Raw genomic sequence first — 26,146 nt, 5'->3', positions numbered from 1 at the left:
TCAAAATGCAAGGATCAGCGACCGTTTTGCACAACCATCAGACTTGACAGTGACGAAATGAGGCTTTTTCCGAGAATGAAAGAGAGAAATCGTCTCTGGTTAACCGTTGAAGTGGGCGCCAACTATTCCCGTCGTACGATAGCTCGGTCGTTAGCTCAACAAACCCTAGTCTCAATCCTTCAACAGCATCACGTCCTCCGCCCACTCACGAAGAATTTGATTGAACCCCAGATCCTTTCCCTTGGGTACACGACCCCGTTCCCCGCAAACCCGGCAATTCGCCTCCCCCAACCCCATTCCCTTCGTCTCTCATCCTCCACAAACGCTCCCTCCTCTCCATGACATGTAACAACACCATGAGCAGGCATGGCATCGTCCTCGGACGCAGTCCTCACGCTGGCATCGACTGCTATATGCGTCGCCCTCATTGTAGCTAGGTGTCTGTACCGCCTCATATTCCGCTGCCACATCCACAGAACATGCCACCGCCGATGGCGCATCGATGACTTTTACATGACCATCGCGGTGCTCCCGCTTATTGGGCGCGCAGTGTGTATACTCCTCTCGTTCACGCTGAATCCGGACCATACGTATGATCCTGCGACGGAGGCGGAGGCGCAGACTTGGGGGGAGAGTGTGCAGAGTATTGATGGGGATAGAGAGCTTTCGCATAAGCTGCTCATCCCTGCGCGGATATTCTACGCCATGTTGTATGTGGACTGATACGTTTGAAGGGGATTTGCTGATTTGGATAGTTTGTGGTGCTTGAAGTTGGGGCTGTTGGCCTTTTATTCACGCTTCATCGATGTCTTTCGCTGGGGCAAACCCGTCACGGATGCGCTCTGGTGGTTCATCATCGCTACCTTCATTGCGGTCATTATAACAATCCTCGCCGAATGTCGCCCTCTATCACTGTACGTTTCATCCACAAATTGTCTCTAGGCATTGCTAACGAGGTGATAGAATGTGGGCGCTTAACTACGATGATACGAGTAAGCAGCGGAAAAGGAAAACTTTTCGCCACCATGTCAATTAACGTTTACCTCACAGAAGTCGCATGCAATCGCGCCGTCGGCAACCTGATACTAATGGCGATTTGCAATATAATAATAAACATTGCGCTTATAATCCTCCCGTTTCCGATGCTTCGACATCTACGTCTCGATATCAAGGAGAAACTACAGCTTGGCTTCTTGTTTAGCGTTGGCGCTGTGTTGGTAGCCATTACGATCCTCCGCCTCCCTCTCATCCTCAACGAATCCGTGTCTCAACGATCCCGATCGATGGTATTTCCCTCTCTAATTCCTGCATTAGGGCTGCACTGACCTGAAGTAGTGGGCTTCAATTGAGATTCTCTGCGCATGCATCGTCTCCAACACTCCTTTCTTCTACGCTCTAGTCAAGGACATGAAACGACAGCACGACGACCGGCCCGAACGATCACCGTCGAACGCAACAAATCCAGGGGACTTTGACTTTTACGATCTACAGAGTTTACCGTCGTCGGCGGGTGTGCACATGCCTGCGAGATCATCGCCTGATACGTCGAAATGTACAATACGGTATTTGGAGAATGTTTGACGGGAGATGTTGGAATGCGCTGATGGTGGGATAGTTAGTTTAATGATACCCAATACGAAGAGATATGCTTATGAAGCTTTATTTGCGTAATTGTTGCTCTTGCGATTGTCGAATTGATGATCGGTCGAGCGGATGCAGTGTTCCGACCAGTCGCCGCGGACTCATCGGCCAACTGCGATGTCGGATACTGCGTGATGAACCGCGAATATCTTGATGGTAAAAGTGACCATAAATATACATCAATGATTCGAATACAAGCGATATATGAATAGATAGGCTTTAATTGAGTTTAGGCCGAACTCTCTCAGTTCTGCCAAGGTTGCATCTCCGTTTAATCGGCTCCGGGCTGTTCTTGGCCCGCCGTGATCGGCAGTGAGTTCCATCTTTCAACAAGACTTCTTATGATGGGCGTCTCTCAAAAGCCTAGTAGACTTTGGTCAACACGCGCTGTCGCGTAAAATCGTTGTCCTTCTAAAGTCTGAAGCTTCTCAAAAACACAACGGTTATCGATGATCAACCATAAAATCACCATCGCTGCAATTCCAATACAGTGGGGCTGTTGTCGCGCCAACCCACGACCCTCTGTGACATCAGCACTCCATCTTCATCCATCGACCTCCAAAAATGCCCATCAAACAAATCCATCGCCAAATAATGTCAAAACCACGCCAACATGCTTGAACAGCGTGTGGCTTCTTGGCTCGCCTCCCTCCCCGACGAATACCCCTCATCCGAAGCCCTCTCCAAAACCCCGAAGCGAAAGGCAGCGCTGCCCAGTCCGCCTACTTCAGACTCAATGGAGGGAACAACTCCAAAGCGCCGTCGTCTCATCGATCCGGATCGTACGCCGCGTGCTGCAAATCTACCTCCTCCTTCATCAACTGGTTCGTCTGCTTCGTGGTCTGAATCCGGGGAGGGATCGCGATCGAGTTCGCCGAAGAAACAAATGCTTAAGCTGAGGCTGGAAGAAAGAGGGCTTGAATGCAGACAACTAAATGTTGACACAGCGCCCCCGATCATTTCTAGTCTTCTGGATACAATTCAGGAAATTGGAAGTAGGATTGAGATATTGCCTGCTGATAAGAAGAGTGCTATTCTGGAGAGCCCATTTTTGAGGGAGCAGAATGCGCGCTTGTGGAGGTTTGCGTTCAAAGAAGAGGGTGACGATACGCTACCGGGACGAGTTCCTCTACCAGAGGAAATAGTTCAGATATGTAATTATGCGCGTCACTGTCATGATACGAACCATGAAGAGGCGGCGTGGAATATGGAAGTGCATCATCGTCTGCTTGAGGCTATCCTAAGAGAACCGGACGCTTCGACAGCCGCGTCTCTCAACTTTACTTCCTGGTAAGCTTTGCAGTCTTCAGTATCACAAATCTTCTGGCTAACTCTTTGCTAGCACCACCGCCCGCCCGCATCGTCGCTTCGTACCCTACTCCTCGACAGCCAAAATGATCGACTTCTGCCTCTACCTCAATCCCACCGACGCCTTCGCCCTCCAAGCCCTCGGCCGTCAAACACCAACCCTCACCGTAAACCACACCGACTTCGCGCCGCTACAACTATCCCCTATAGTTCTTAGCATCGAGACTAAGCGTCCCGGAAAAGAACTCGACGCCGCGCAACTCCAGATGGGAGTATGGCACGCAGCGCAGTGGTCTTTCCTCCGCTCCGTTATCGGGCTTACACCACAGCCTTTGACAGCGGAAGAAGAAATACAGCGGAATCGAAAGGCGAACGAGGTTTTGGGACAGTTGGGGTTTATACCGGGGATCATAGTTCAGGGGCATCGCTGGCTCTTTGTGTTTTCGACGTTGGAGGGGGATAAGACTGTTCTTTGGACGGAGAGACAGTTTGGCACGACGCAGAGTATTCTTGATACGTATGCTGTTGTCGCGGGGATACGGGAGTTGGCTAGATGGGCGAGAGATGTTTACGTTCCTTGGTTTAGGGCGAATGTTCTTGCTGGGTTTCAGTCTACCCAGGTTGGATGAGCCTACAAGAAGACAGGTTGGGATGATGAGGGATAGACTTCGCAAGCTTTTTGGACCTGACAAGGCAGAGAGAGTTTGCTGAGCCTGTTTCCAATCATCCCAGACCTGTCTCGGTGTTTTTACTATCCAGACTCGGGGCGCGCTGAGAGCGGAACTCCGCATCGCTCGTCGGCCCTCAACGTCTATGGGCCAGCCTTCGCGACGATTGTTCCGATACTTGGTACTGCGAGACCTGGCCTACAAAGGCTCCGACATCGAGGCAAGATCAATCGCATGGGTTCCGACAACTCGCCACGTCGATAGCCCGTCCGTCTTTTGAAGCCATGTGATGGGACGTCACTGAGAATGATCACAGACACCCAATGTCCGTGACGTGTATCCGCTGTTCGCCGACGCTCCGTCTACCAATGTTGTCTGTGCAGACCGTCCAAGTCATCGCAAAATGTCGCCTTGCGCTAATGTCCTTGTCTGATCGCGACGACTCGAACCAAGCCATGCCGCGTCCTCATGCCACCGCCGACTTATCGATACTAGGGTGGGCGAGCATCCTCTCTAAGGCGATGGAATGGCTGATTTCGAAACGAAGGATAAGCTTGCGAGTGGCATCAAGTCTGGAGCCAATGAGTACTCGGGGGAAAGTCTCCATTACACGGCTCAGGCAAAGATTGAGGTCTCTGTGAACCTGCAGATCAGCCGATCAGTTGTGGATTGAGTTCACTGGCTGTGCGCTTTTTTGTGCCTGTCTCTCGATAGCCACGATCGGCACGCAAAGAGGGCCAGCTGCTCCTGTAGGACCAACATTGGACATGATACACTGTGCAAGGCTGTCGCACCAGGACGGAGAGCAACAATTCGAAGTCAAACATAGTCTCAATCAATACATACTTGACAGCTTGCATAAATTCGTAATCATTATCCCGTGCTACGACACCAACGGCCACCGACGTAAATCCCTACAAACCTCCATCCACGTACACACATCCCCAGACATCCCCTCCGCCTCATCCCTCCTCCTCCAAACCTCCACCAACACCTCCTTCGCCGCCTTATAACTCTCAAACCCACTCCTCCCAAACCCCTTATCCAACCACTCCCCAATATCCCTCCTCTGTCTCGCCCTCGCCTCCGCCCCAGCTATGAAAGCCGGCCACGCTGTCCCTGGTCCCAGCAAATTATTCCTCTCCAACGCTTCATCAAACGCATGCAGCGACTCAACAACATCGTTCACACTATCTTGCAAAACCAGGGGATTCACGTTGCGGATGCGGCGGTAGAAGAATATTACTAGCGCGGAGGCGAGGGCGCGTACCATGTGCATGTGTGGTGTTCCGCCTGGGGCGCTGGGACTGGCGCTCATGGTTGTGTTCTCGCTGTGGCGCGAGCGGAAGAGACAGACTGCGTTTTCGAGGTATGAAGCTCGTGGCTGTAATGCCATGAGGGCTTCTGCGTCAGACTTTTTAGAAGTGGACAGACGATCTATCACGTTGGCGAGGCGTGTTATTTGTGATACCAAGCTAAGCCACGTCTCTGGAACCCCGTAGATCTGCATATACATATTCTCATGATCCTGCGACGCATCCGCGAGGTGAATATCTTTAATATCGCGCTTCGTCTTTTGCCCGTGGAGTTTTCGCGGTTCAAGATGCAAGAAATTATCGAGTGTCATGTCGGGATTAATAGAGCGAGAGGTTGTCGTGCGGAAGGGTGCTTCGATGGCGTGGTTTTCGTCGAGATATACGTTTAGACTCTCCGAGACGATGCGCATCCAGGCGTAGATGTTGTGGAGGAGGCGGGCGCGGCGGGATATCCTTGGCTTGGTGAGGCCGCGCCAGCTTATGAGGCGTTCCATTTCTGTGAGACACCAGCGGGTGTCTGTTTCGTTGCCGGAGAGAAGCTACTATTGTCAGTTGATGTAGTAATTTGTGGTGGTAGGGGACGTACTGCTGTTGCTAGCACGGCACTTATACCCATCAGTTGCTCCTTGTACTTCGCCTTGTGCGGTCCGGGCTGCGATTCCTTTTCGAGACTGACTTTGAGATGTTGTTTCGCAGCTTCGTATGTCCGATTTGAGAGTGATTTCCAATGATCGCCCGGTCGGGCTAGATTCGGGAACGTAATAGAGTTGAGGGAGAGGTGAAATGACGAAACAGCTATCAGAGCGTAAAAGGTTGCCAGATTCGCACGCTTGATCTGATCTCTATCCACGTCCAACATCGTCAACTCGCTCAGCGTCATTATAGCAGAAGGATAGTGAAGAGTCTTCCAAGCTGACTTTTCATTAATTGGAAGAGAACCCATCTGACTGATGACGTCGTCGTTGAAATGCTTCAGAAGAAGAGGTGCATCCATCATGAGATCAAGCTGCGGCCACGCAACGTCATCACTCGCTGTTTCAAAGGGCATCATGTCTAAAGATTCAGAGAAGCCCATGTTGGATTCGTTAGGCCAATTGAGATCCATGGGTAAAGTGTCGTAGGGGAGTTGAGGTGGATTGTCGAGAACGCTGACGTCCCAGGTGAATAAATCGCCCCAGTGGAGGAAGTCGAGGGAGGTGGTTGGGAAGTCATTGGAGACGATTTCATTTTCGATGGTCTCTGAAAAGTCTTGGGTTTGGTTTTCGGAAAGAGTGTCGAGATCCATGTCGTTGAATGAGACGTGATCTGAGGGCGTTGTAGCCGATTGACTGGTTTCGAACTTGAAGACCTGAAAAGGACCAACTTCGCAAGTATTCGCTGCATCATCTTTGACATCCAACCCTTTTGACTCTTCATCAATCTGATTCAGAGCAGCCGTCACCGTCGACGGCACATTTGTGACCAAAGCATTGCTCATAAGCTCCCTGTCCTCCTCTACAAAAGTCAGTCCAGCCCAATCACCAACAAAATTCACTTACCAGTAAACAAATGTCTCCTCGAATACTGCTCCGTCCCAACATCAGCAATCTGCGTAGGCTGCCTATCATAAACCTCCCTCCCCGTCGAAACCAACCATCTCAGCGCCGGGGTGAAACCCTCACAGGTCAAACCCGCCTGCTTGCAGCGATTACATCTTGGCAGAGATTGGTCACACTTGAGATGACGTTTCCGGCATGTTTTGCACCCGCCGAAAGAGTGCGTTCGTCTGGATTTGGTGTTGGACATACTAATTCGTTCGAGTCGATACTGGGTCGTCTCAGCGTGGGAGAGTGGCAGGGAGTGAGGGTTTGTCTTAAGAGGAAGGGGATCGGGATTGCTTGCTTTTTTGGGAGGGGGGCTTATCGGCGAGTGCGATGGGGATTGGCGAATTAGAACCTAGGGAGAGAATTGGAGGAGTTTGATAGGTTGGGAGAGGGAGCTAAAGTGTTCTAGTGTGGCTTGAAGCTTCGAGATTGCTTCTCTCCGCGTGATGGGCGATAGTGGCATTTTTGGTGGAGATTTGGGGAAGACAAGACAAAGGGCGTCAGTCAGTTGAAGGAGTGGATACCAGATATGCAGATATGATTTGGATCAAACTCTTATCTTGGGATGGTAAAAAGTAACCCAAGTATCAAACAGTTGTGAGTATGAAATTATGAAAGTTAAAGGGAGGCCGGAATAGAGAGCAGAACTATAAGAGGCAAAAGGCAACAAGCCTGGTTTGGATCAGTGGAATCACAATCATGCAGACGACTGACATTGAGAGAACACTGTAGTAAATAAATTCCGCTATGCTATAACTATCACAATCTGATCATACCACTCCATTTAAGCCTTTGCCTCAGCAGAGAACAACTTCTCAATACGGCGGTTATTCCACTCCCAAGCAGTGACATCCTCATACTTACAAGGAACACCCTCCTCAATAAACTCCTTCAGCGGAAACAGTGAAGCACTTCGGTTCGGCTTAGCAAAGTAAGCAATGGAGTATCTCTCAGGAATGACCTGCTCGCCATCACCAGCCTTGATAGAAGGAGGATACGTAACACGATGACACGCAGCCTTGAACGTATCATTCGTCAAGCGCTGCAGAGAATCGCCAATGTTGAGGATAATATCGGTGGGAGAAGCTGATTCAACATTATTGAATGTTCCGAGGTTTTCTTGGTCTTCGACCTGAAGACCGCCGACAGAGTCTTGGAAGAGCATGGTGATGGTTCCGAAATCTGTGTGCTCTGCGATGCGGGTTGCTGTACCGTCTGCGAGCTCTGAGGCAGGAATGGCAGGGTAGTGCAGAATTCGAAACTCATTCTCCGCACGGTTATGCAGTGCTTTCAAGTGATCAGGAGAAACACCAAGAGCAATAGCAAGCGCTTCAAGAATCTGCATCTCCGTCTTGAACGCCATATCATAAAACCCCTCCATGAAGCTCCTAAACCCCGGCAACTCCTCCTCCGGGACCCAAATATTATCCACAAGCTCATCAGTCGCCGATCCAAAATCCACAGTCTCCTTGATATCACGAGTCTTTAGCGGTCCAAGACCTTTTTCGTAGCCACTAATGTTGGCGACGTTTTCCTGGCCGACGAAGGAGTATCCGCGGTTGGGGTTTGCTTGGGGAGGGTGCTTGGCGAGCATTTTTGTCTCGAGGGGGAGGTTGAAGAAGCGCTTTGTTTGGGCGAAGAGTTCGTGGATGGAGGCGGAGGGGATGGGGTGGTTGATTAGTTTGACGCCGCCTCGCTTTTTGAGGAGGCGGAGGAGGGAGTCGCAGAAGTCCTGCTTTTGGGAGGGGGTGCCGAAGAAGAGGGACATGTCCAGGGTGTCTGTGTTGACGGCGGCCATTTTGAGGGCTGTAGATGAGAGTGTTTGGGAAGAATGTAAGTGAAGTTGGATTGTCAGAGACTGTGAAGATTGTTGTGTTTGTGAGTGATGATGTCTATTTGGTGCTGAGATCACGACAGCTTATATACACAAATCTTTCGGAAACTGTTACTCGTTTCCCAGACCTACATCTTCCATTTCAGTCATCATGATCTAACGCTTAGTCTACATCTTCAATCCAGAAACATGCCAGTTTCCTAAAGAGTATAGCGAATAGCTATCAGTCAATGCCGGGCTAAACCGTCAGCACAACAGCCCGAAAGTGCCGAAACACCATCAAGAAAGATAGTGATCCCGACGGCGAGAATAGACCATCCCCAGATACAGAGTTGGAGTGACGGCTATCGTCGCTGGAGTCGAGATAAGGACGAATCGTTCTCCCCACAAGCGAGCTGATTCTTAGTGCGTGGGGAAGAATTGAGGGACGTGCAATAGGCAGGAGATCCCGAGGGGACCGGATTGGCTGACTCATTGGTTTGCTTACCCTAGACCTTTTAATGCATTAAAGTTGAATGTTATATAAATGTATCGCCAACCGTTGGAAAGGTTATCAGGCTGTTTAAAAAATGATTATCGTGATAAGAAATAACTTTCAAGCCATAAAAGTAATATTCTACCGTTCATAACTGACGCAGCCGTTAGAGTCAGCCCAAATGCTTCATTACCTTGCTTTGACCACCAGCCATGACGTGCCTGCTATCCAGCCCTCTCACCAGCGGGCTCAACATTTTCGCGCAATGACTCTGACGTTTCACCATCAACAGAAACATCGCACCGGCCTCCCATCATTCTACCCCGTGACATGATCGACAGTGTCTATTCTTGGCAGTGGGATTCCAACCGTGGGATGCCGGATCGTGCCGACAAAAGGGGATGAAGGTCAATGCCCAACATTGAGGGGGTTCATGCGCCGGCAATTCCGGGATGATTCGATCCGGAGGCGCACTCGCATGACAAAACAGGAGGTCGCGCAAGAGGTACGTGGGACAGAATGATCGCCTTTTTTATCTGATCTTGTCATCTCAATTGTGAAGTCCACGGGAATGCCGTTGGCTGTGATATTCTCCGAATGGTGTTCCTATGCGGGTAATACGCGACGCGCCGGGATCGCGAGACTCTTCCCCGTCACAGAGATGCTTTCATCGTCAAACATCCTTCATCGATTATGTAAATTGAGAGAAAGGTTCCGTTCATCATCCGTACGTGATCCAATCCAATCCATCACAGCCATTCCATTCGTGTTCGCGATACCGTCCAATACATGCCGAGCGGTTAAAACAGAACACTCCTCAGTGAAGATCCCCCGGCCCTTTGGAACGGTAATTAACCCACTGCAACCACAACACGGCAAAACCGGACCTTTTTGGATCATTTCTACCCAAAGAATCACCCTCACTGTGAAATGAGATGAAGTCTATCCCCCATAAAGTTCCCGTATCTTCAATTGCATCGTCACATCGTACGCGTCAACAGTACGGCACAGTAGCATTTCAACCACCAGTGGCAACGCCATCAGATCTATCCTCTCTCTCGGTAATGTAAGCGACAGTCAATGACGTACCAACCACGGCCAGCCAACGCGTCGTCGTCCCCCTAAACATGAGACAGAAGCACGAACCGCAGCTCGGCAGATGCGGAAATGACAGGGACGCTTTCTAGAAGCGGGGAGTCAAAGGGAATAAACTTTGCACTAGCGCTTCGATTCAGGGGATTTTAACTGCCGCTGCGACGGGCGCTGGGCATTGAGGCTTAATGCTGCAGGCTCAGCGCTCATCTGTTTTTTTTTTGGTTATTGCGATGCGCCGAAATTGTCCAGAAAGCTTATTAGAGTAGCATTGTAATGCAACGACAGACATTTATATAACCCACTGCTTACCCCCCCGAATAATTAACCGACTCTCATCACTCTCACTCATTTCATTTCTTACGCTCTTTTTTTTATTATTAACATAACTAGTGCAACATGCCGTCCCTCAAAGCCATCTCGGCCTCGCTTGTAGGCCTGCTGAGCCTTGGTAGCGCCAGCGTCATCCCCCCTGTCAACAGCGAGGGGTACTTGGTTGCCTCGACCTACTTTGCGGGGTTCCACGCCAATAGGGGATTTCCTGTCTCGGCTATGCCCTGGGACAAGTACACTGATGTGAAGTATGCTTTTGCTGAGACTTCGCCTGATGGATCCCTCAATGTTTCTGGTTCGCAGCCTGAGAACATTCCTTGCTTTGTCAAGGATGCCAAGAAGCACAACGTCAAGCCTCTCATCTCGATTGGTGGCTGGACTGGAAGCCGACACTTCTCTACCAACATCGGCGATGCCAAGAACCGCACTATCTTTATCAAGAACATTGTCAACTTTGTTGAGAAGTATGGCTTTGAAGGCTTCGACATTGAGTAGGTTCACTTGCCAAAGAAATTGAAGCTAGTTGACTAACGAAATCAGCTGGGAGTACCCCAACCGCCTGGGTCTCGGATGTAACGATATCAACGAGAACGACACCGCCAACCTCCTCGAATTCTTCAAGGAGGTTCGCAAGGACCCCAAGGGCAAGAACTATTACATCACTGCCGCTGGATCTGTCTTCCCCTGGAACGGCAAGGATGGTACAGCCTCCAAGGATGTCAGTGGCTTTGCCGATGTCCTCAACTACATCATGCTCATGGTATGTAACCCCCCCAACCCGCTCAACCTGATCTATACTAACATCTTCAGAACTACGACTACTATGGCGCCTGGTCCGCCGTCGCCGGCCCCGACTCTCCTCTCTACCGCAAATGCGATCCCCGCAACGACCAGGGCGCCGCCGAGGACTCCGTCACCCAATGGACCGGCGCCGGCATGCCCGCCTCGCAGCTCGTCCTCGGCGCTCCCAACTACGGCCACGGCTTCAAGGTCAACAGCACCTCCGCCTTTGGCAAGAGCAAGAACCACAAGCTCCAGCTGTACCCCGCCCAGAACTCTACCGACCGCTTCCAGGGAAGCAGCTGGGACAACGATCCTCTCATCGATGCTTGCGGTAACCCCAACCCTCCTGGAGGCACCTATCCTTTCTGGAGCTTGATCAAGGAGGCTCACTTCCTCGATGCCAAGGGAAACCCTGCCTCTGGTATTGCTTCTGGTTGGGATAACTGCAGTAAGACAGTAAGTCACCTGACCGGAATCACATGGATGGATACTAACTTGTATAGCCTGTTCTTTATGATGCCAAGCGTGAGATCTACGTTAGCTACGACAACGCTGCTTCTTTCTACGACAAGGGCAAGTTTGTTCTCAAGCACAAGCTCGCTGGATTCGGTACTTACGAGGCCGGTGGCGACTACAACAACATCCTCATCGACTCTATCCGATCTGCTGTTGGTCTGCACTAAGCTGCAGATCAATGAGCCTTGTGCTTGGAACTGTGGATTTTAGACTGACGGATTGGCTTTGCTGGTCTTGTTAACACATGCTTAGAGAATCTCCTGGCTTAATGAAACTTTTCACTTCTTGTAAACCAATCTATTGAATATGAATGCTTTGATAACTATAAAATGTTGAAGTAGATAAAAACCATCGATCAACATGCGCGTTGTGAACAAAATGAAAAGAAAATGCTTTCTGCTCGCTATGGTCTCTGCCATTACCCGTCCTCATCCATTCGGTTGAGTCCAGAAACTTAGCTGCATGATATAAAATTAAATCAAGTGCGCTTGTGAGAGCCCGCATGAATAGTAGCCTCAATAAAATCATGCCCAATATCAAGTCTGATACCCTCAGGGTTCGTAATCTCCGCTCCTTCATCTGCGAAACAGTTAGCAATCTTCCGAGTCAACGTACATCGCTCATGCTAAAACTTACACCACGTATGATCGGCCTCAGGATGCGGCCCAACAAGTCCAACCGAGCCCTTCCCATAAGGTGTAATCGAAGCAGCAACATCGCCATTCGCCGAATACCGTCCAACGATCTTCCCCGGCTTACTCGAATCCATACCCCTAATCACAACACCATCTTGAAAATACAACCATCTCTTATGCTCTGTGGTTCCCGACTCAAAAGTCCAATCAACGTTGATGACCGTGTCTTCCTCGCCCTTGACCTGCGCCCTTCGCCGCTCAATTTCCTGCTCCGTATCAACACCCTTGGGAAGAAGATTATACCCATTAACAGGACCAGCGAGATAAGCACCGAGACAGAAGCCAAGATAATGACCTCCAGATTTGACGAATTCTTGGATAGCTTTTTGGTATTTCTTTGTTGAGCGGTATGCTTTGCTCCAGTTTGGCCCGCCGCCGTGGGCGTACACCGTTGCGCCTTTGAGAGCTTCAATCACATCGATTGGTTCATTTGGACCAGCGAAGACGACCTCGAAGTTGGATGGGGAGGAGACGAGAAGATCGCGTACGCCTTCGGGACAGCCTTCTGATGAGGCTGGGCCGCGGTATACGACTGCTTTGGGGCGTGCTTGTGCGCCTAGGGTGGCTGATACTCCGTAGGAGATGATAGTCATTACGATGGAGACTGGGCTTCTGAAGTGCATGGTGTTGAATTAGGCGATTGTTATTGTGAATTCAAGTCGATAGTGCTGATTTGAGTGCTTGTCTCATCAGTGGTCTGTTGTCATATTTATATCCAAACTGCCTCTGATCAGCATTCCAGATAAGTTGCCTCCCGCATCTCGGCACAAAGACGGCACGACATGGCGTAAAAACCATCAAATAGCTCCCCCAAGTGCGTACAGATCCTTAATATATGCAAGCTCTCAACCGCATTGACAACCAACACCAGCCATTATTCACTAGCGCTTCCATGTCAGCGTCTGATTAGACAGCGCGTACAAACACTCCCCACTTGGTGACATGCTCTAGCCCTTTCAATGGCCCGCTTCATCCCGGACTGTGCATACTGAAATGAATTTAAGATTCGGAACTTTCCCTGGAGCTCTTTGGTCGAAACACCAACAACGCTCCATCACTAGCTGAAGGTCCTATCTCAGGCCATCGATCGGTCTGCAACCCAACAGCCCTCAACACCATATCATTCTCCAGAAAATCCGCCAACTGCCCACTATCCCAAATTATCTCCCTCCTGCTCTGCGCTCTCAACATGAATATAATCCTATGTCGGACATTTTCATCCGTGCAGTACACGTAGAGCTGGAATAAAGCTGCTGTGAGGTCGATTTTGAGACCGAAGCGTGGTCGCGATGGGTTACACCATAGTTTCTCCAGCTGATCGAGCAGAATATTGCACTCGGCGGGATCAAGATGGGCTTCCACGTCTTCGTCGACGGAGGATTGTTCCTCGATGAGAAGTTCCCATAGTTTATGCTGTATCCGCAGATTAAGAACCTTTTCGCTGTCAATAGGCTCCTTGCCAGCTGATAACTTGTTAACCAGTACTTCGAACTGGCATTGCCATGTTTGTACGTTTTCTCGTAATATCGACCATTGCGTGTTACATTCTGACTCTTCATTCTCCCATTCCTGATCAAGATCCCATGAAATATGATTCACCATGTCGTCAAACTTATTCATGACATCTTCTGCTTCATCGAGATTTCTGAATTCTCCCTCGATTCGCTTTTGCTTTTTTGCCGCTGGCATTAGGAGATGCGTCACGTCTGGGAATACGCGCTCGGGTGAGAAGATGGCGACTTGTGAGGCGATTGCGTGGAATATTGCAGCTAGTTCTTGGAAATCGCGGTTGGGGAGGTATGTTTTTGGGACGTGGTTTGTGAGGATTCTAGTTCCGGACTCAAGATGTCGAATTGCCTCGCCAAAGTCCCCACGAAGACTCTCAAGAATAACGAACAATATGCAACATGTCAGGACCGTGGACATATCCGGCGGTGACTCTTGGTTGCTTGTCAGTTTCGATATAGCTTCGTTATAATGCTTCAAAACGAATCGATCAAGCGGCGCAGCTGATAATTCGTTCCGCGCCGAATACTGCCAATGCGTCGCTCCCAAAGCCAACACCGCATGTCGAACGCACTCGCTACTCTGGCTCGGAACAAGAATATTCCTATTCCAGAACTCTCTGTTCAGATACGGCGTGATCTCCAACTGGCTGATGATGTCAGAGAAGAAATAAACGTAGTAGTTCGACTCGAGCGCATCGCCCGGTAACAGAGGCAATGTCGGTGTCGCCTTGGCAGCTAGAATCGGAAGAGTGCGAGTCTGCGTCTTTGTCGTGACGGCTTTTGATTGGGGCGTATAGCCATCGCAGACATACCCTCCATCCCTGCATCTCCTACAGGTGGGTTTCTCCTCGTCGCATTTCTTGTGTCGTTTCTTACTTTGCTTCCATCAGTAGGTCAAGAGAGAGTAGAGATGGCGGATATGCGGGACTTACCACGTGAGACAACCCGTACGTGTCTTGCGTGAGAATGCTCTTACACGCTGAGCGCGTATAGACTTATCCATTTGGTAACAAAACGCCACGGACGGATGATATGGTTGTCCCGATGAGCCGTGGAGTGGCCCAGATAAGAATGAGTGACGACGTGAAGCAAGCGTATGATGATGATGCAGAGAAGCTTCGTCAGTGGTTCCATGCCAAGGCCCCGCTACTAAAGTTCCGGCCTCAGAGGGCTGCTAGTCGCCCTCCCTGCGCGTATAGACCAGCCAATTGCGTCTGCTCCCTTCAGTCTCACTAGCAAAAGCCGCCGAGACGTGGGTTTTAGGCAGCACAATTCGGCCGACTGCTCACGGGCAAGTAGGACTTTGACAAATGTCCGTGAATCCCTCGGCTGTGCAATATTTGACCGATGAGCCACGTTTTACTTGTCATGATGCATCCTCTTAAGCTTGTTTACTGATCATCTCGGCAGTTGACTCACTTATAAGGTTTCACAGCATCAGCCCTAAATTTCCGAGAACAAAGATCGTCTTGACCGATAAGCATTAGAATGAATCCTTTGGGTGCGCTGGGCTACGTCGTCCAATGGTTTCTCTACGCAGTGCGCATCATGATACCGATACGAGATCAAGCTGATATGAATAGGGGCTTTACGGATATCAAGACTATTACCCATTGCTTACTGCCCTCCGACACGTCCGCTCACTCAAACCCTCAACCTCTGAAGACGGAACGACAGGAATTCTTAGTCGAACGAGTAACACGTCCTTTTGGTCGACGATATATCCCATCAAAGGTTTGGGAACATGGCTTGTTGGCGCGGCTGCAGAATCCGCTCTCGAATCCTACCTCAAAAACTCTCTCCCAGTCTTCCTCGTGAAGTGCATCACAACAATTATCCTCGCACCTCTGAAGTTCCTCTGGATTCGATCGATCATGTCCGATTATTCTATATCTCTCAACTCAAACATCAGGATTCTTCGTTGCGTCACCGCTAAGCAATGGCTACACTTCATCGGCACCATGTTAGCTTGCGACATTGTCGACGAGATACCAGACCTTGTCTGCAAGCTCAGCCTGCTCTTGCTGTTGGCAAATGGTGTCGATGTTGTTCAAGAATGGGCGAAGGAGAATAGCACAACTGTTGGATTGATAACCCTCGGTGTCTTCTTCACGCTGCAGATCATACATGCGGTCATTAGTGTTCCACAGACGGTAGCGGCCGTCGAAGCTGCTCCCGATTTAGAAGAGACAGGGGAGAGAAGGAGTACACGTGAACTCTTGGCGGATATCAAGACATCGTTGCGAAGCATGAACTTTTCATTGTGGCTCCGATTCGCGGTCTATCATTGCATTACATTTGTCATGGCTCGCATTGCAACTGCTGTTGGGTCACTGGGCAGTATGGAAGTCAACATTAGTTGGAAAGACCCTCTATAGACTCAGAAAGGCAAAGATTCTATCAGTCAGTCGATAACTTGGCCTACCTTTTGTTCATAATACAGCCTTGCTACCGGATCAAGAGACTGTACATTTCCCGCCCCCCCTCGTCACCTCCTCCATCAACAAATTAAACTCTTGGTTATCTTCCCAACTCTCAAGACGCTCAAGGTTCACCTCATGATCAGGATAGATAGATCCATACTTCTCATCCAACCACCCATACGGCCAGATACAAAGCCCTTCCTCCTCCTTGACCTTCCTTCTCCAACTCTTGATCGTGTCATCCTCATCAGCCGGCGGCACATAAACCTCATCACCATAATAATCCCCCTCATCTTCCGTAATAGGCCGTTCCTTAGTCGGTACACATATTACCTCCGCAGGTGCTTTCAGAGCTTGTCGTGCAGCTCTCCATAGATCGGCCCATCTTGGTGCATCATCGCCATTCGGATCGGAGGCAAACGCGACGCATTCCGTGATGCAGAGTTTAGACAGCGTGCCGTTTACTTCTTTGAGGTAATCTGTCAGCACAGAGGTCACTGCTATACCGTCTACGTGCAGTGACCTGAGAGCCGGCATGCAACCAGGAGGTATGTACAGCGAGCCCGCACCGCCCAGAAAGCCATCGTCATGAGTTTTGAGTTTAAAGTATTCCAGCGCGTTCGCATGGCCAAGAACTTTTGCCGACAATTCATTGAAGAAAGCGTGAAAACCAGGCAATGTATTAACCTGCCAACCAGCGCCGTTGTTTCCGCCATACGTATTGAGCGTCAACTTCTTCAAACGGCCCAGAAACTCAGCCCATTTCTTGTCCTCCCAGAATGAAGTCTTTCGCGGGAGAAAGTTGGAGATAGTAAGTTCGTCGACCGGCGAAAGCGTAGCGATGTCGCGGTACATATCCCGCAAAGCAGCGCGCCATGAATATGTCTGTTCCTTTCGCTGGACTTCCCACCAAGTTTCAGGCTCGCAGCAGAAGTAAATGTAGTTTCTGCCGATATTGTTGTTGTCCCAATCCACTTCGCCCTCAAAGTCCTTTTCGCCATTGGTGTGGATTGTCAGGGCTTTGCAGCGTGGTAGACCCTTGAATCGGATGAGATCTTGGATGATTGGTATGTCTGCTTCTTTTCTGGCCCAGACTGATGCGGGAGGATTGTCCCAGTACCATCTATTGTCAGGCTCATTGTCGCTGTCGTTTTTCTCTTCTTCTTCTTCTTCTTCCTCCTCCTCCTCGCCGTCGTCAATGTAGCCTTCCTCCTCATTCTTGTCCTCTTCTTCGTTGTCATGCTCTTCATTATCTGACATATCCACATCAGAAGACTTGTCCTCGCTCTCTTCTTCCTCCACTTCTTCCTCCTCTTCCTCCTCCTCCGCATCCGACGTCTCAGTCAACTTCTCGGGGTAGAAAGTAACATTCAACCTCAATTCTAGAATATTAGCACCATATTTATCGACAATTGTAGGTAAGATGTGATCCTCTACAAGCGGACAATTGACTCGTAGGACCTTGAATAGGCATGGCGCCATTGCAGTCCGAAGCCCGGAATTGGCCAGGCTAAGGTTCTTTCGATCATCCGGCTCAATATAATCCGAAATGCTGAAAAGTACTTCAGGTGGTAGATCGAGAAAAGGACCGGACATGGTGGCGGTGGATTGAACTCTGGTAATTGGAGAACTGATACTGAGAGATATTTTAACCTCGGTATTGTGAAGAAGCTGTCAAGACGAATTGGGGATGGCCACTTTATGAGGTTGACAGTTGCTGCTGGTAAGAATAGTGAGTGAGTGGCCTGAAATCGTGGGACTATCCTATACCTGTAGTGGTCTAGAGTCAGCTTCTGTTGCCTGGTCTTTACTGGATTCAGCGTTTACAATATTCTTGGCAGCAGGCAGCACGGCACAGATGCGGGGTTAAATAGAGTACTAACACCCTGTAGCTTGACTGCCTAGATGCTCCTATGTAAGAAGAATGATCTTTGCTCCTCCGCTATACGGATACATCATTCAATTTACAGGGCATTAGTGGGTACAAATGTGTGGCGCAGGTCTGTCTGTTGTTCCACTTGCCTGCCATCGCTGCCAAACGAGCCGCCTACTGAGCTGTGGTCCTAGAGCAGATCCGCAGTGCAGTGTCTCTCGGTACTCATCCGCGGCGGAGCACCATCTGATTCTCACCAGAAGAACATTCATCGACAATTGATGTTGATGAATTGAGGCTAGTTGCATTAGACTCCCTCCTCTACTAAGATACCTTCCCCATCCTCCTCCGTCCCATCAACAGGCCCCAAGAACATAATATCATGCAATATCTGCTTCCACGCGCCATCCTCTTTCCTCCACCAGTACTGAACCTTGACCAAAATCCCTCTTCCCTCATTATCCTCCGTCCACATGTTAACTCTCAACCCCTCCCACTTCTCACTCTCTGCTTTATCGCGAACCTCCTCCAAAGACGCAAAACCAGCGGGAGCCAATTCCCTAATCGTTGCAAACTCTTCTTTTTCGCTCGTGAGGAGTGGCCGCATAGTGTAGAAGCTTTTTACAGAAGCTGGATCCATTTCATTCATGTCCCATCCCGCTTCGTGGTAGATTCTTTGCAGGACATCGCCTGCCTCGCGAAGGTAGCGGAGAATTGTGTCTCGGTCTTTTGCAGCGTAGGTTGGGTCTGTGCGACATATCTGACGGCATTGCGGGGAGAAAAAGAGGGCTTTGGCGTCGATGGACTTTGTTTCGCGGTATTCACGATATAATTTGAAGAGTTCCTCCTCAAGAGGCGAATATTGAGGAGAAGCCATTGTCATGTTCTGAAGTGCGGTGAATAATTCTTTTGGAAAGTTACATCTAATATTTAGCTCAAATACCGTTTCAGATATCGTTGTACGTGGTGGTGATTATTCAATTAGCCACTTTTTCAGCTTGTATTGAAGCCCGCTTATGTTTGTCTCAGCCTTGAGAAGCCAAGGAAGAATATCCAGAATACTGGCGCCAAAGAGATCACAAGGTTACAGGGTTCCTGGGACCTGGGGCCATGCGCCATGCACTCGCTTGAAACATCCAAGCTCAACAGCACCGATCTAGATCTCAGCGTTAGATCAAGCTTGTGCGACGTTGTTACTCTGCGATAACCGAGCATCCTTGTTCACCGCCTGGATGCCATGATCAAGAGGCCACACGAATCACACTCCAGATGCAACCAGGCTTGTCTGTATGCTTCACTTAGTGGATAAACTCACTCTATTGTTGAACTTTCCACTCTTTGGATACTGTATGTGAGGTTCGAAACCAACATCTCGTGGTGACACAACACTGCTGCATTGGACAGCCAAGTGACAGGGCACAATGTCTGCCATTTTCCTTACTTTTTGGCAAGAGGAGGCTCTGTAGTAACTCAAGAGTGGCTATTGCTATTTGCAGTCTGTATTGTCGTTAATGGCCTTTCATCAGCACTTGTCAATGCCACGGTTTTTATATTAGAGTAACTTTATTTACTTGAAAGCGAATAAGTAAATACTTGTTTCTAAACTCATAAGTACCTAATGCAACTATGGTGACTTTATACATTAAGCTACCCTTCTATAGGTCATTTAGTAGCTATCTGCAGGCTATCAAGTAACTATCCGCAGGCCATTAAGTAGCCATCCGCAGGTCATTAGGCTTCCCGAGAATAGGCTATCTTAGCCTGGGAAAATGTGACGCATCTTTCGCCAGATACGTACTCTATAACCTTGGCAGATTGGGTAACACGAATGGCAGCTTGTCTTGAAGTACCCCTGGGATAGCCTCCACTGTACTGCATATATCCGGAGACTTTGGCTCATCGCAAAATGTTAGACGTTAATGTTTGGCAGCTTGGGGCCACTAGACATGCCACGAGTGGGAGGATTGTTCAACAATACATGAAAACAATGTTTCTACATACTTCACGTATAAATTGTATGCTTTTAGGAACCTCGAGAAGCCTTGTTTTATGCATCAAAATGCTGGAGAGAAAAGATAACAAGATGTGCGTCCTTCTGCAAGCCACTTCATGTTTGCCCAGAACTACTTGTCCGTCATTGGCCAACTCTTGGAAACTGTGTAACACGACAAACGACTAAACACAAATTTATGACGACCCAACTTGAGAAAGTGTTTGTAGATGCATAGACACGGGAACAGACATTCTCAGACAGAAACTGGTTATTTATCTCGCTCATCCCACCTCTCCTTTTCCTCTCTTCATCGTCCTTACATCTTGAGCGTCAACTAACTCCCAGACACTTCCTTTTACAAATAACCCCAAATATCAAACCCCAAGTCTTCCTTTTACACATACAGTCATCATGGATGGAGATGATGTTTCCCAGACTGAATCTTGCTTCAAATTGCTGGCCACTGTCAAGCTCATCACAGAGAACGCTGCAGAATGCCACAGGCAACTCGTGGGTCACGAGTTGTTAAGCCTGAAAGACGACCACCTAGATCTTGACAACCAAATTAGAGAGCTGGGTGCTGAGATGTGCAAGCTTCAAGAGAATAATCAAGATATCACTATCCATGCCGATTATGCCAAAGAGTTGGGAGAAAAGCGGAAAAAGATCGTCCGCGACATTGCTAGGAGAGCACGCAAGGAACCTCTCACGCTGGCCCATGTCGAGCCACATATCAAAGAATTTATGGCTAAAACTGATAAGGCTATGGAGGTCATACTTGTGTATCACGACCAACTAAGAGCACGATCTCTGCCACCTACCCCACCTACCGACGTGGGCGATGATAGCGACAACGACGCGCCACTCGATCCAGCGAGTTCTTCCCCTGCCTTTCCCAACCCTAACCTTCGAAGTCATCCCCATAGCAGGCAGACTTCCCCAGACGCAGGAGGCCACCCATTTGCCAACCGTCGCGCACGTTGTCGCGAGACCACGACCGCGGAAATAGGTGGGTTCCCCGGTCAGAAGATCACGGAGACACCGGCAGGAAGTGGCGAGTGGTATGTCTTTCATTGTGAAGAGCATAGTCTGCCCCTAGATGGTCTTTCGCGTCCAGCACAGGCTGCCGCAAGGCATGCTATAGCGCATGGGCTCCCACCAACTCGCCCATCTGCCATTGAAGCCTTTGGCATCAAGATCGTTGATTGCGACGCTACAATAGCCAAGGCACACAACGATCGGGTCGTTCTCAAGTCTAAGTGTAAGGGCTTCTCCCAAGTTACGAGAGGTACTGGCAACAACCCTTATCGTCCTCAACGTGGCGCACGCACTGACAGCGATATGGCATCGCTTCTTGGCGATATTAGCCCCTCACATCCTCGGCATATCCCTATCCGACAAGCAGCAGCCACGAGAAAGCGCACCATTCTCACACGGGAACTGGACGGCACTGTAACGCCCGTTGAGATTACCGCCAAGACAATCTACTGGATCAAGTGGCCAGACGATGGCATCTGCTATCCCGCCTACGTTATTCCCTGGTCATCCTTCCCTCGATTTCGGAGCAAGTACATCGCCCCAGTTGATCGTGGACTGTTGGAGTCGGTAGACGAGTTACCAGCCTGTTATGACAAAGCCCATGGTCTCGCTGGTGTTTGGGCAGAGGGATACAAAGGCGGCCAACGAAACATGCATAAGAGGGTGTATCCCGTCATCTTCTTTACGCTTGGGAAGAGGTTTCCGTGGGAGTGTGAGACTGCTTGGGCTGCGGAGGAGGACTTTCGTGTCTTTGATGGCGACAAGGAAGACCCTCAGTTCAAGGCGTTGGTTGACCATTGGAAAGCGAGAGAGAATCGCCAGACTCCAGATGATGAGTTGATCAGAATGAGCAAGTTGATGATCTTATGTTTTTCTGGTTTCGGTTACTGATGGTGATGTTAGGATTGATGTCACCGCCAAGTGATCGGGGATCATCCGCGAGGTTGAGCAGCATTCCGGAATCAAGTCCAGAAATGTCACTTGCAGACGAAAACATGGACGAGGAACCCGAACAAAGTTTTATGGACTCAACCGAATGCTTGGTCAGTGATCGAGGGTCTAGGCTAGCAGAGCCACCCGACAGCGATGACGACCGGGACGATATTGGAGACGCTTTGGCGCGTGGTGCCATGGAATCTGAATCGAGACATACCAGCGCATATCTGTCTCAGCGCATGCCACATCACAAATATACTGAGATGCATTTTCGCCGTCGCAGCACGTCTATGTCACCAGGCTATGGCACTCCCACTGGCCGAATTAACGCTGAGGAAGATGAGGACTTAGACATCTACGGTGACGGTAATGTTGGACCATTCTACAATAGACATCCCGGCGAGGAATCCGACACCGCACACAGCAGACACGACCTTGAAGATTCGCCCGTGAGGTCTTGGGAGTATTCTGATCTCGTCAATGGAAGGACGACGATCCCTCCCTCTGATGATGAAGAGTCGCTGGGGGAGAACAACGATCATTACCAGATGGATGAGACTTCCTCCGAAGCCTCTTCACGTCAGGGGGTCGATGCCACTGTGAACGAAGAGGACATTATACTATTCGATGAGCCGTCCACCTCGAGGGAAAGAGTCAGTTCCTCTGGACAGCGTATGCAACAGGCCATGGCCATTGCTGCTCGTCAGACGAACACTGCTTGGCGTAGCACTTTTCGCGAGCACTCTGAGGAGGTCGATGAGCTGCTATAAGCGAGTTGCACATGTCCGTGTATCTGGCTAGTTTGCCATCCTTCTCTTAAAGTTTTTACCCTGCCCCTCCGTCTATCCCCTCCTTTTGCTATCCACTCTGGAGTCTTTTGGTATCTCATGATCATCTTCGCATCTAGCTCACCTTACAGGTCTCGTCTACTCAGTCTGTCTTCACCAGCAAGATCCTAACAGCTTACTCCTCCAATCTCTTCTACGATCTGATCATCAGATGTTGTCTCTCGGGGTCAATCGAAGCATTCGTTCCCTCATCTCATTGTTCCTGTAAAACGCCTTTTCCTCCACCACTTCTGCAGCCTGATACGAGGACCTGCACAAAACCGGTTGCTAAGACCCGTCTACCGTCGGCCTGGACTAACATTATGCTTAATTTAAACACCCTGTAGCAATCCATTTAGCCAAAACTCAATGCAAGCTACGGGCGCTGATCCAGACGAATCTTGGCTACGGTCTTAACAACTTCCTCTTAAAGTCTTAGGCCATACTCCAACAGCTTATCATTTGACTGAAACCTCCGAATCAACGTTACAATCACCTCCTTTAGTGCCTTGGCTTGCCAAAAGGTCCTGTCAGCGTAACACTGAATTTGGCGTCAACGCCTTGGCCTATGGCGTGCTCTCACCAGTCTGGAAGGTCATTAGCGTCACGCAATCGATAACCAATCTGCATGGAACCGGGGGTGAAGGGATCGACATGCTCGTAGCTTGAAATATCCCAATGGCTATTGACAAGAGGAATTGTTTAAAGATGTGAGGTTGCACTGGCCTGCTGAAGGCTAGAGTATCCTTATCTTCAGAATTATCTCCATTGTTGTTCTGCCATGGGCTTCTCTCTATCACGCTGGCGTCCTCAGCCAGAGGCTAAACCAGCTGTTATTGATGCCGATCAGAATTATACGTCTGATAGCTCTGATCCTGCGCTTCTTCGCGATGGAAACCTTGCTTTTACGCGTGTCCAAGGAGGGAATGACGCGAAGGCTTCTTATCAGGAGGCTATCGGTGCGCCTGTCGAGACAAACTCACCGCTGGGCTATCATGTTGGATGGTTGACCATCATTTTCTTGAATGTCAACCAGATGATTGGCACTGGTATCTTTTCGACGCGTATGTACTATCGTCCCATCTTGTGACTGGTAATCAGCATACTGACCCTGCTCTAGCTGGAAGCATCCTCAACGCCACCGGATCTGTAGGACTCGCTTTGATCTACTGGTTCATCGGCTTCATCATGGCCATTGCCGGATTCTGCGTGTATCTCGAGTTTGCCAGTTATTTCCCAAGTCGATCCGGAGCCGAAGTTGTATACCTCGAACAAGCATACCCCCGACCGAAGCACTTCTTTCCGATTGCTTATGCAGTGCAATCAGTTGTCTTGTCGTTCAGCAGCAGCAATGCCATTGGTTCGTTGCCAGTAGTGATTTCCATTGTGAGGTACTAACTAGTCGAGTAGTGTTATCTCGATATCTCTGGAGAATTGCGGGAAAGACACCTAGTGACTGGGAGATGAAGGGTGTAGCCATCGCTGCTTACACACTTGCTGTAATTTGTGAGTAGCCCAAGGACCTGAAAACATGGGTCGGCTAATACAATTTCAGGCGTGATCGCTCACAACAAATACTCCCTTTGGGCGGTCAACGTCTTGGGCTTCTTGAAGATCATTACCCTCATCTTGTGAGTTCACTACCTCATCGATCTTCTCACTCTAACATCTGCAGCATATCAATCACTGGCTTTGTCGTTCTCGGCGGCAATGTTTCTCGAATCCCAGACCCTAACGCCAACTTTCGCAACGCATTCGAGGGCACAACCAACAACGGCAACGACCTCTCAACCGCCCTGGTCAACATCGTATTCTCATACACTGGCTATGCCAACGCCTTCAATGTCGTTAATGAAGTTAAGAGGCCGATCCCTACTATCAAGAAGTACGGTTTTATCTCTGTCCTTCTGGTTGCTGTTCTGTACATGCTGTGCAACGTCGCATATTTCTCTGCTGGTAAGCTTCAAGGTCCTATGAGCTTCATAGTCTCATGTACTAATTCGAGCTTTTAGTCCCCAAGGAAGAGTTTGCAGAGTCAAATGAGATCGCTGCATCAGTCTTCTTCACCAGTGTCTTCGGTACTAGTGGTGCTGTTACAGCTTTGAATGTTCTTGTGCTCCTGAGTGCGTACGGAAACCTCCTTGCTACACTAATTGGCGCTTCACGATTGATTCGTGAGATCGGACGGTTGGTCTCCATATCTCTATAATCTCTTTTCGTATACTGACTCGAGGTGCAGCCAAGGAGTCTTGCCCTTCACTACTTTCTGGGTATCAACGAAGCCCTTCGGAACACCCATTGGACCCTATCTACTGAAGTGGGCCATGACGTTCATCATGATCGTAGCTCCTCCTGCTGGTGACGCATTCCAATTCGGTGAGTTTTTCACATCACAAGATTCTGTTGTTCGCCTTGCTGACTGTAAGCCAGTCGTGAGTCTCAAGACATATCCCGAAGGTCTGTTCTTTTTGGCCATGAGTATCGGCCTCTACATCGTCCGACGTCACAACAAGCGCGTAGGAAGAGGGCCTCCAGAGTTCAAGGCCTGGGATATCGCAGCCGTATTCTTCATCCTCATTCAGATCTTCATCATCGTCATGCCATGGTACCCTCCGAAGGGCGGCCCATACGCCGGTGACGTCAGTTTCTGGTACGCAACTTACTGCGTAGTCGGCATCGCAATGTAAGTTTTCTTCCCTTCTGGTTATCGCATGAAAATCATCTGACAGAACACTCCTCCCAGTATGATTCTTTGTGGTGTCTACTACGTCTTCTGGATCTACATCATTCCCAAATGGAAGGGCTATGCGATTCGGCCGGAAGTTCTCGAAGTTGACACAAATGGCGCCAACACGCATCGTTTAGTCCGAGTGCCTCTGGTTGAGATTGAGAAATGGGATGCAGAGCATGACGAGGCTGGGAATTTGAGACAGCGTCACGTTGGTGGTGGACCAGTGTGTGCAGGGGAGGTACTTGATCACAAAGAGATTTGATGTGTGAAACAGGCTTGGCTTGCTGGAGAAACGATCTCCTTGGCATGATATTCAGACACGAGTACCCAAAAACGTCTGGCTTGTTTGTGACGAAACATGGAATATGTAAAATCCGGGATACCTTTGCATCTTGAATAACCAGTAGAACACCAAAAATAAACAGACCTCTCTCTTTCGCCCGCCAAGAAGACTACCCCCAGGCTTCTTCGCATCTACGTTTCAACTGTCCATGGCGTTACACGTCATCCAACCCCCTCTGACTGCACTGATTGACATTGATGATAGCCATACGAGGTCCATGCCCGTGCCAA

The 26,146-nt window shown here is 49.5% G+C and overlaps 13 protein-coding genes across 15 annotated transcripts; 7 read left to right on the top strand and 6 right to left on the bottom strand.

The window, feature by feature from the left end:
- The first annotated feature begins 154 nt into the window (after positions 1-154).
- On the top strand, positions 155-1,798 carry FVEG_08466 (hypothetical protein). 3 transcript variants are annotated; one of them, XM_018897359.1, is made up of 6 exons: positions 192-710; positions 756-914; positions 964-992; positions 1,051-1,286; positions 1,336-1,562; positions 1,616-1,657. In XM_018897359.1, the coding sequence occupies exons 1-6, from the start codon at positions 367-369 to the stop codon at positions 1,617-1,619; spliced, it is 999 nt and encodes a 332-aa protein (XP_018754993.1). In that variant the 5' UTR covers positions 192-366; the 3' UTR covers positions 1,620-1,657. The 3 variants fall into 3 exon arrangements, with proteins under 3 accessions (XP_018754992.1, XP_018754993.1, XP_018754994.1); XM_018897358.1 differs by having other exon boundaries at positions 155-710; positions 1,336-1,798; XM_018897360.1 differs by having other exon boundaries at positions 1,051-1,671.
- Positions 1,799-2,070: 272 nt separating this feature from the next.
- Positions 2,071-4,513, top strand: FVEG_08467 (hypothetical protein). The gene is made up of 2 exons (XM_018897361.1): positions 2,071-2,931; positions 2,984-4,513. Exons 1-2 carry the CDS (start codon positions 2,255-2,257, stop codon positions 3,576-3,578), a joined length of 1,272 nt encoding a protein of 423 aa, XP_018754995.1. The 5' UTR covers positions 2,071-2,254; the 3' UTR covers positions 3,579-4,513.
- FVEG_08468 (hypothetical protein) lies at positions 4,501-6,718 on the bottom strand (the record flags this gene model as incomplete). The annotated part of the gene is made up of 3 exons (XM_018897362.1): positions 4,501-5,472; positions 5,520-6,427; positions 6,472-6,718. 3 exons carry the CDS (start codon positions 6,716-6,718, stop codon positions 4,501-4,503), a joined length of 2,127 nt encoding a protein of 708 aa, XP_018754996.1.
- A 582-nt stretch (positions 6,719-7,300) lies between these two features.
- Positions 7,301-8,314, bottom strand: FVEG_08469 (hypothetical protein; the record flags this gene model as incomplete). The annotated part of the gene is made up of 1 exon (XM_018897363.1): positions 7,301-8,314. The coding sequence occupies one exon, from the start codon at positions 8,312-8,314 to the stop codon at positions 7,301-7,303; it is 1,014 nt and encodes a 337-aa protein (XP_018754997.1).
- Positions 8,315-10,068: 1,754 nt separating this feature from the next.
- FVEG_08470 (hypothetical protein) lies at positions 10,069-11,954 on the top strand. Its single transcript, XM_018897364.1, has 4 exons — positions 10,069-10,741; positions 10,791-11,010; positions 11,061-11,489; positions 11,537-11,954. The coding sequence occupies exons 1-4, from the start codon at positions 10,317-10,319 to the stop codon at positions 11,714-11,716; spliced, it is 1,254 nt and encodes a 417-aa protein (XP_018754998.1). The 5' UTR covers positions 10,069-10,316; the 3' UTR covers positions 11,717-11,954.
- A 73-nt stretch (positions 11,955-12,027) lies between these two features.
- FVEG_08471 (hypothetical protein) lies at positions 12,028-12,837 on the bottom strand (the record flags this gene model as incomplete). The annotated part of the gene is made up of 2 exons (XM_018897365.1): positions 12,028-12,128; positions 12,186-12,837. 2 exons carry the CDS (start codon positions 12,835-12,837, stop codon positions 12,028-12,030), a joined length of 753 nt encoding a protein of 250 aa, XP_018754999.1.
- A 406-nt stretch (positions 12,838-13,243) lies between these two features.
- FVEG_08472 (hypothetical protein) lies at positions 13,244-14,755 on the bottom strand (the record flags this gene model as incomplete). The annotated part of the gene is made up of 2 exons (XM_018897366.1): positions 13,244-14,627; positions 14,685-14,755. 2 exons carry the CDS (start codon positions 14,753-14,755, stop codon positions 13,244-13,246), a joined length of 1,455 nt encoding a protein of 484 aa, XP_018755000.1.
- Positions 14,756-15,074: 319 nt separating this feature from the next.
- On the top strand, positions 15,075-18,265 carry FVEG_16332 (hypothetical protein). Its single transcript, XM_018905583.1, has 4 exons — positions 15,075-15,291; positions 15,336-16,723; positions 16,791-17,242; positions 17,447-18,265. Exons 1-2 carry the CDS (start codon positions 15,241-15,243, stop codon positions 16,128-16,130), a joined length of 846 nt encoding a protein of 281 aa, XP_018755001.1. The 5' UTR covers positions 15,075-15,240; the 3' UTR covers positions 16,131-16,723; positions 16,791-17,242; positions 17,447-18,265.
- Positions 16,089-17,862, bottom strand: FVEG_08473 (hypothetical protein). The gene has a single exon (XM_018897367.1). The coding sequence runs from the start codon at positions 17,769-17,771 to the stop codon at positions 16,209-16,211; it is 1,563 nt and encodes a 520-aa protein (XP_018755002.1). The 5' UTR covers positions 17,772-17,862; the 3' UTR covers positions 16,089-16,208.
- Positions 18,266-18,319: 54 nt separating the features above from the next.
- On the bottom strand, positions 18,320-18,937 carry FVEG_08474 (hypothetical protein). Its single transcript, XM_018897368.1, has one exon. The coding sequence runs from the start codon at positions 18,929-18,931 to the stop codon at positions 18,356-18,358; it is 576 nt and encodes a 191-aa protein (XP_018755003.1). The 5' UTR covers positions 18,932-18,937; the 3' UTR covers positions 18,320-18,355.
- Positions 18,938-20,452: 1,515 nt separating this feature from the next.
- On the top strand, positions 20,453-21,970 carry FVEG_08475 (hypothetical protein; the record flags this gene model as incomplete). Its single annotated transcript, XM_018897369.1, has 1 exon — positions 20,453-21,970. The coding sequence occupies one exon, from the start codon at positions 20,453-20,455 to the stop codon at positions 21,968-21,970; it is 1,518 nt and encodes a 505-aa protein (XP_018755004.1).
- Positions 21,971-22,053: 83 nt separating this feature from the next.
- FVEG_08476 (hypothetical protein) lies at positions 22,054-22,785 on the top strand (the record flags this gene model as incomplete). Its single annotated transcript, XM_018897370.1, has 1 exon — positions 22,054-22,785. The coding sequence occupies one exon, from the start codon at positions 22,054-22,056 to the stop codon at positions 22,783-22,785; it is 732 nt and encodes a 243-aa protein (XP_018755005.1).
- An 838-nt stretch (positions 22,786-23,623) lies between these two features.
- Positions 23,624-25,835, top strand: FVEG_08477 (hypothetical protein; the record flags this gene model as incomplete). The annotated part of the gene is made up of 9 exons (XM_018897371.1): positions 23,624-23,906; positions 23,963-24,202; positions 24,250-24,348; positions 24,398-24,473; positions 24,518-24,798; positions 24,855-25,029; positions 25,082-25,218; positions 25,273-25,525; positions 25,586-25,835. 9 exons carry the CDS (start codon positions 23,624-23,626, stop codon positions 25,833-25,835), a joined length of 1,794 nt encoding a protein of 597 aa, XP_018755006.1.
- Positions 25,836-26,146: the final 311 nt, after the last annotated feature.

The sequence above is a fragment of the Fusarium verticillioides genome, chromosome 10 (assembly GCF_000149555.1).
Source record: "Fusarium verticillioides 7600 chromosome 10, whole genome shotgun sequence".
Classification (NCBI taxonomy): domain Eukaryota; kingdom Fungi; phylum Ascomycota; class Sordariomycetes; order Hypocreales; family Nectriaceae; genus Fusarium; species Fusarium verticillioides.
The sequence above is the reverse complement of the archived record's forward strand: the minus strand, read 5'-3'. Positions and strand labels throughout refer to the sequence as shown.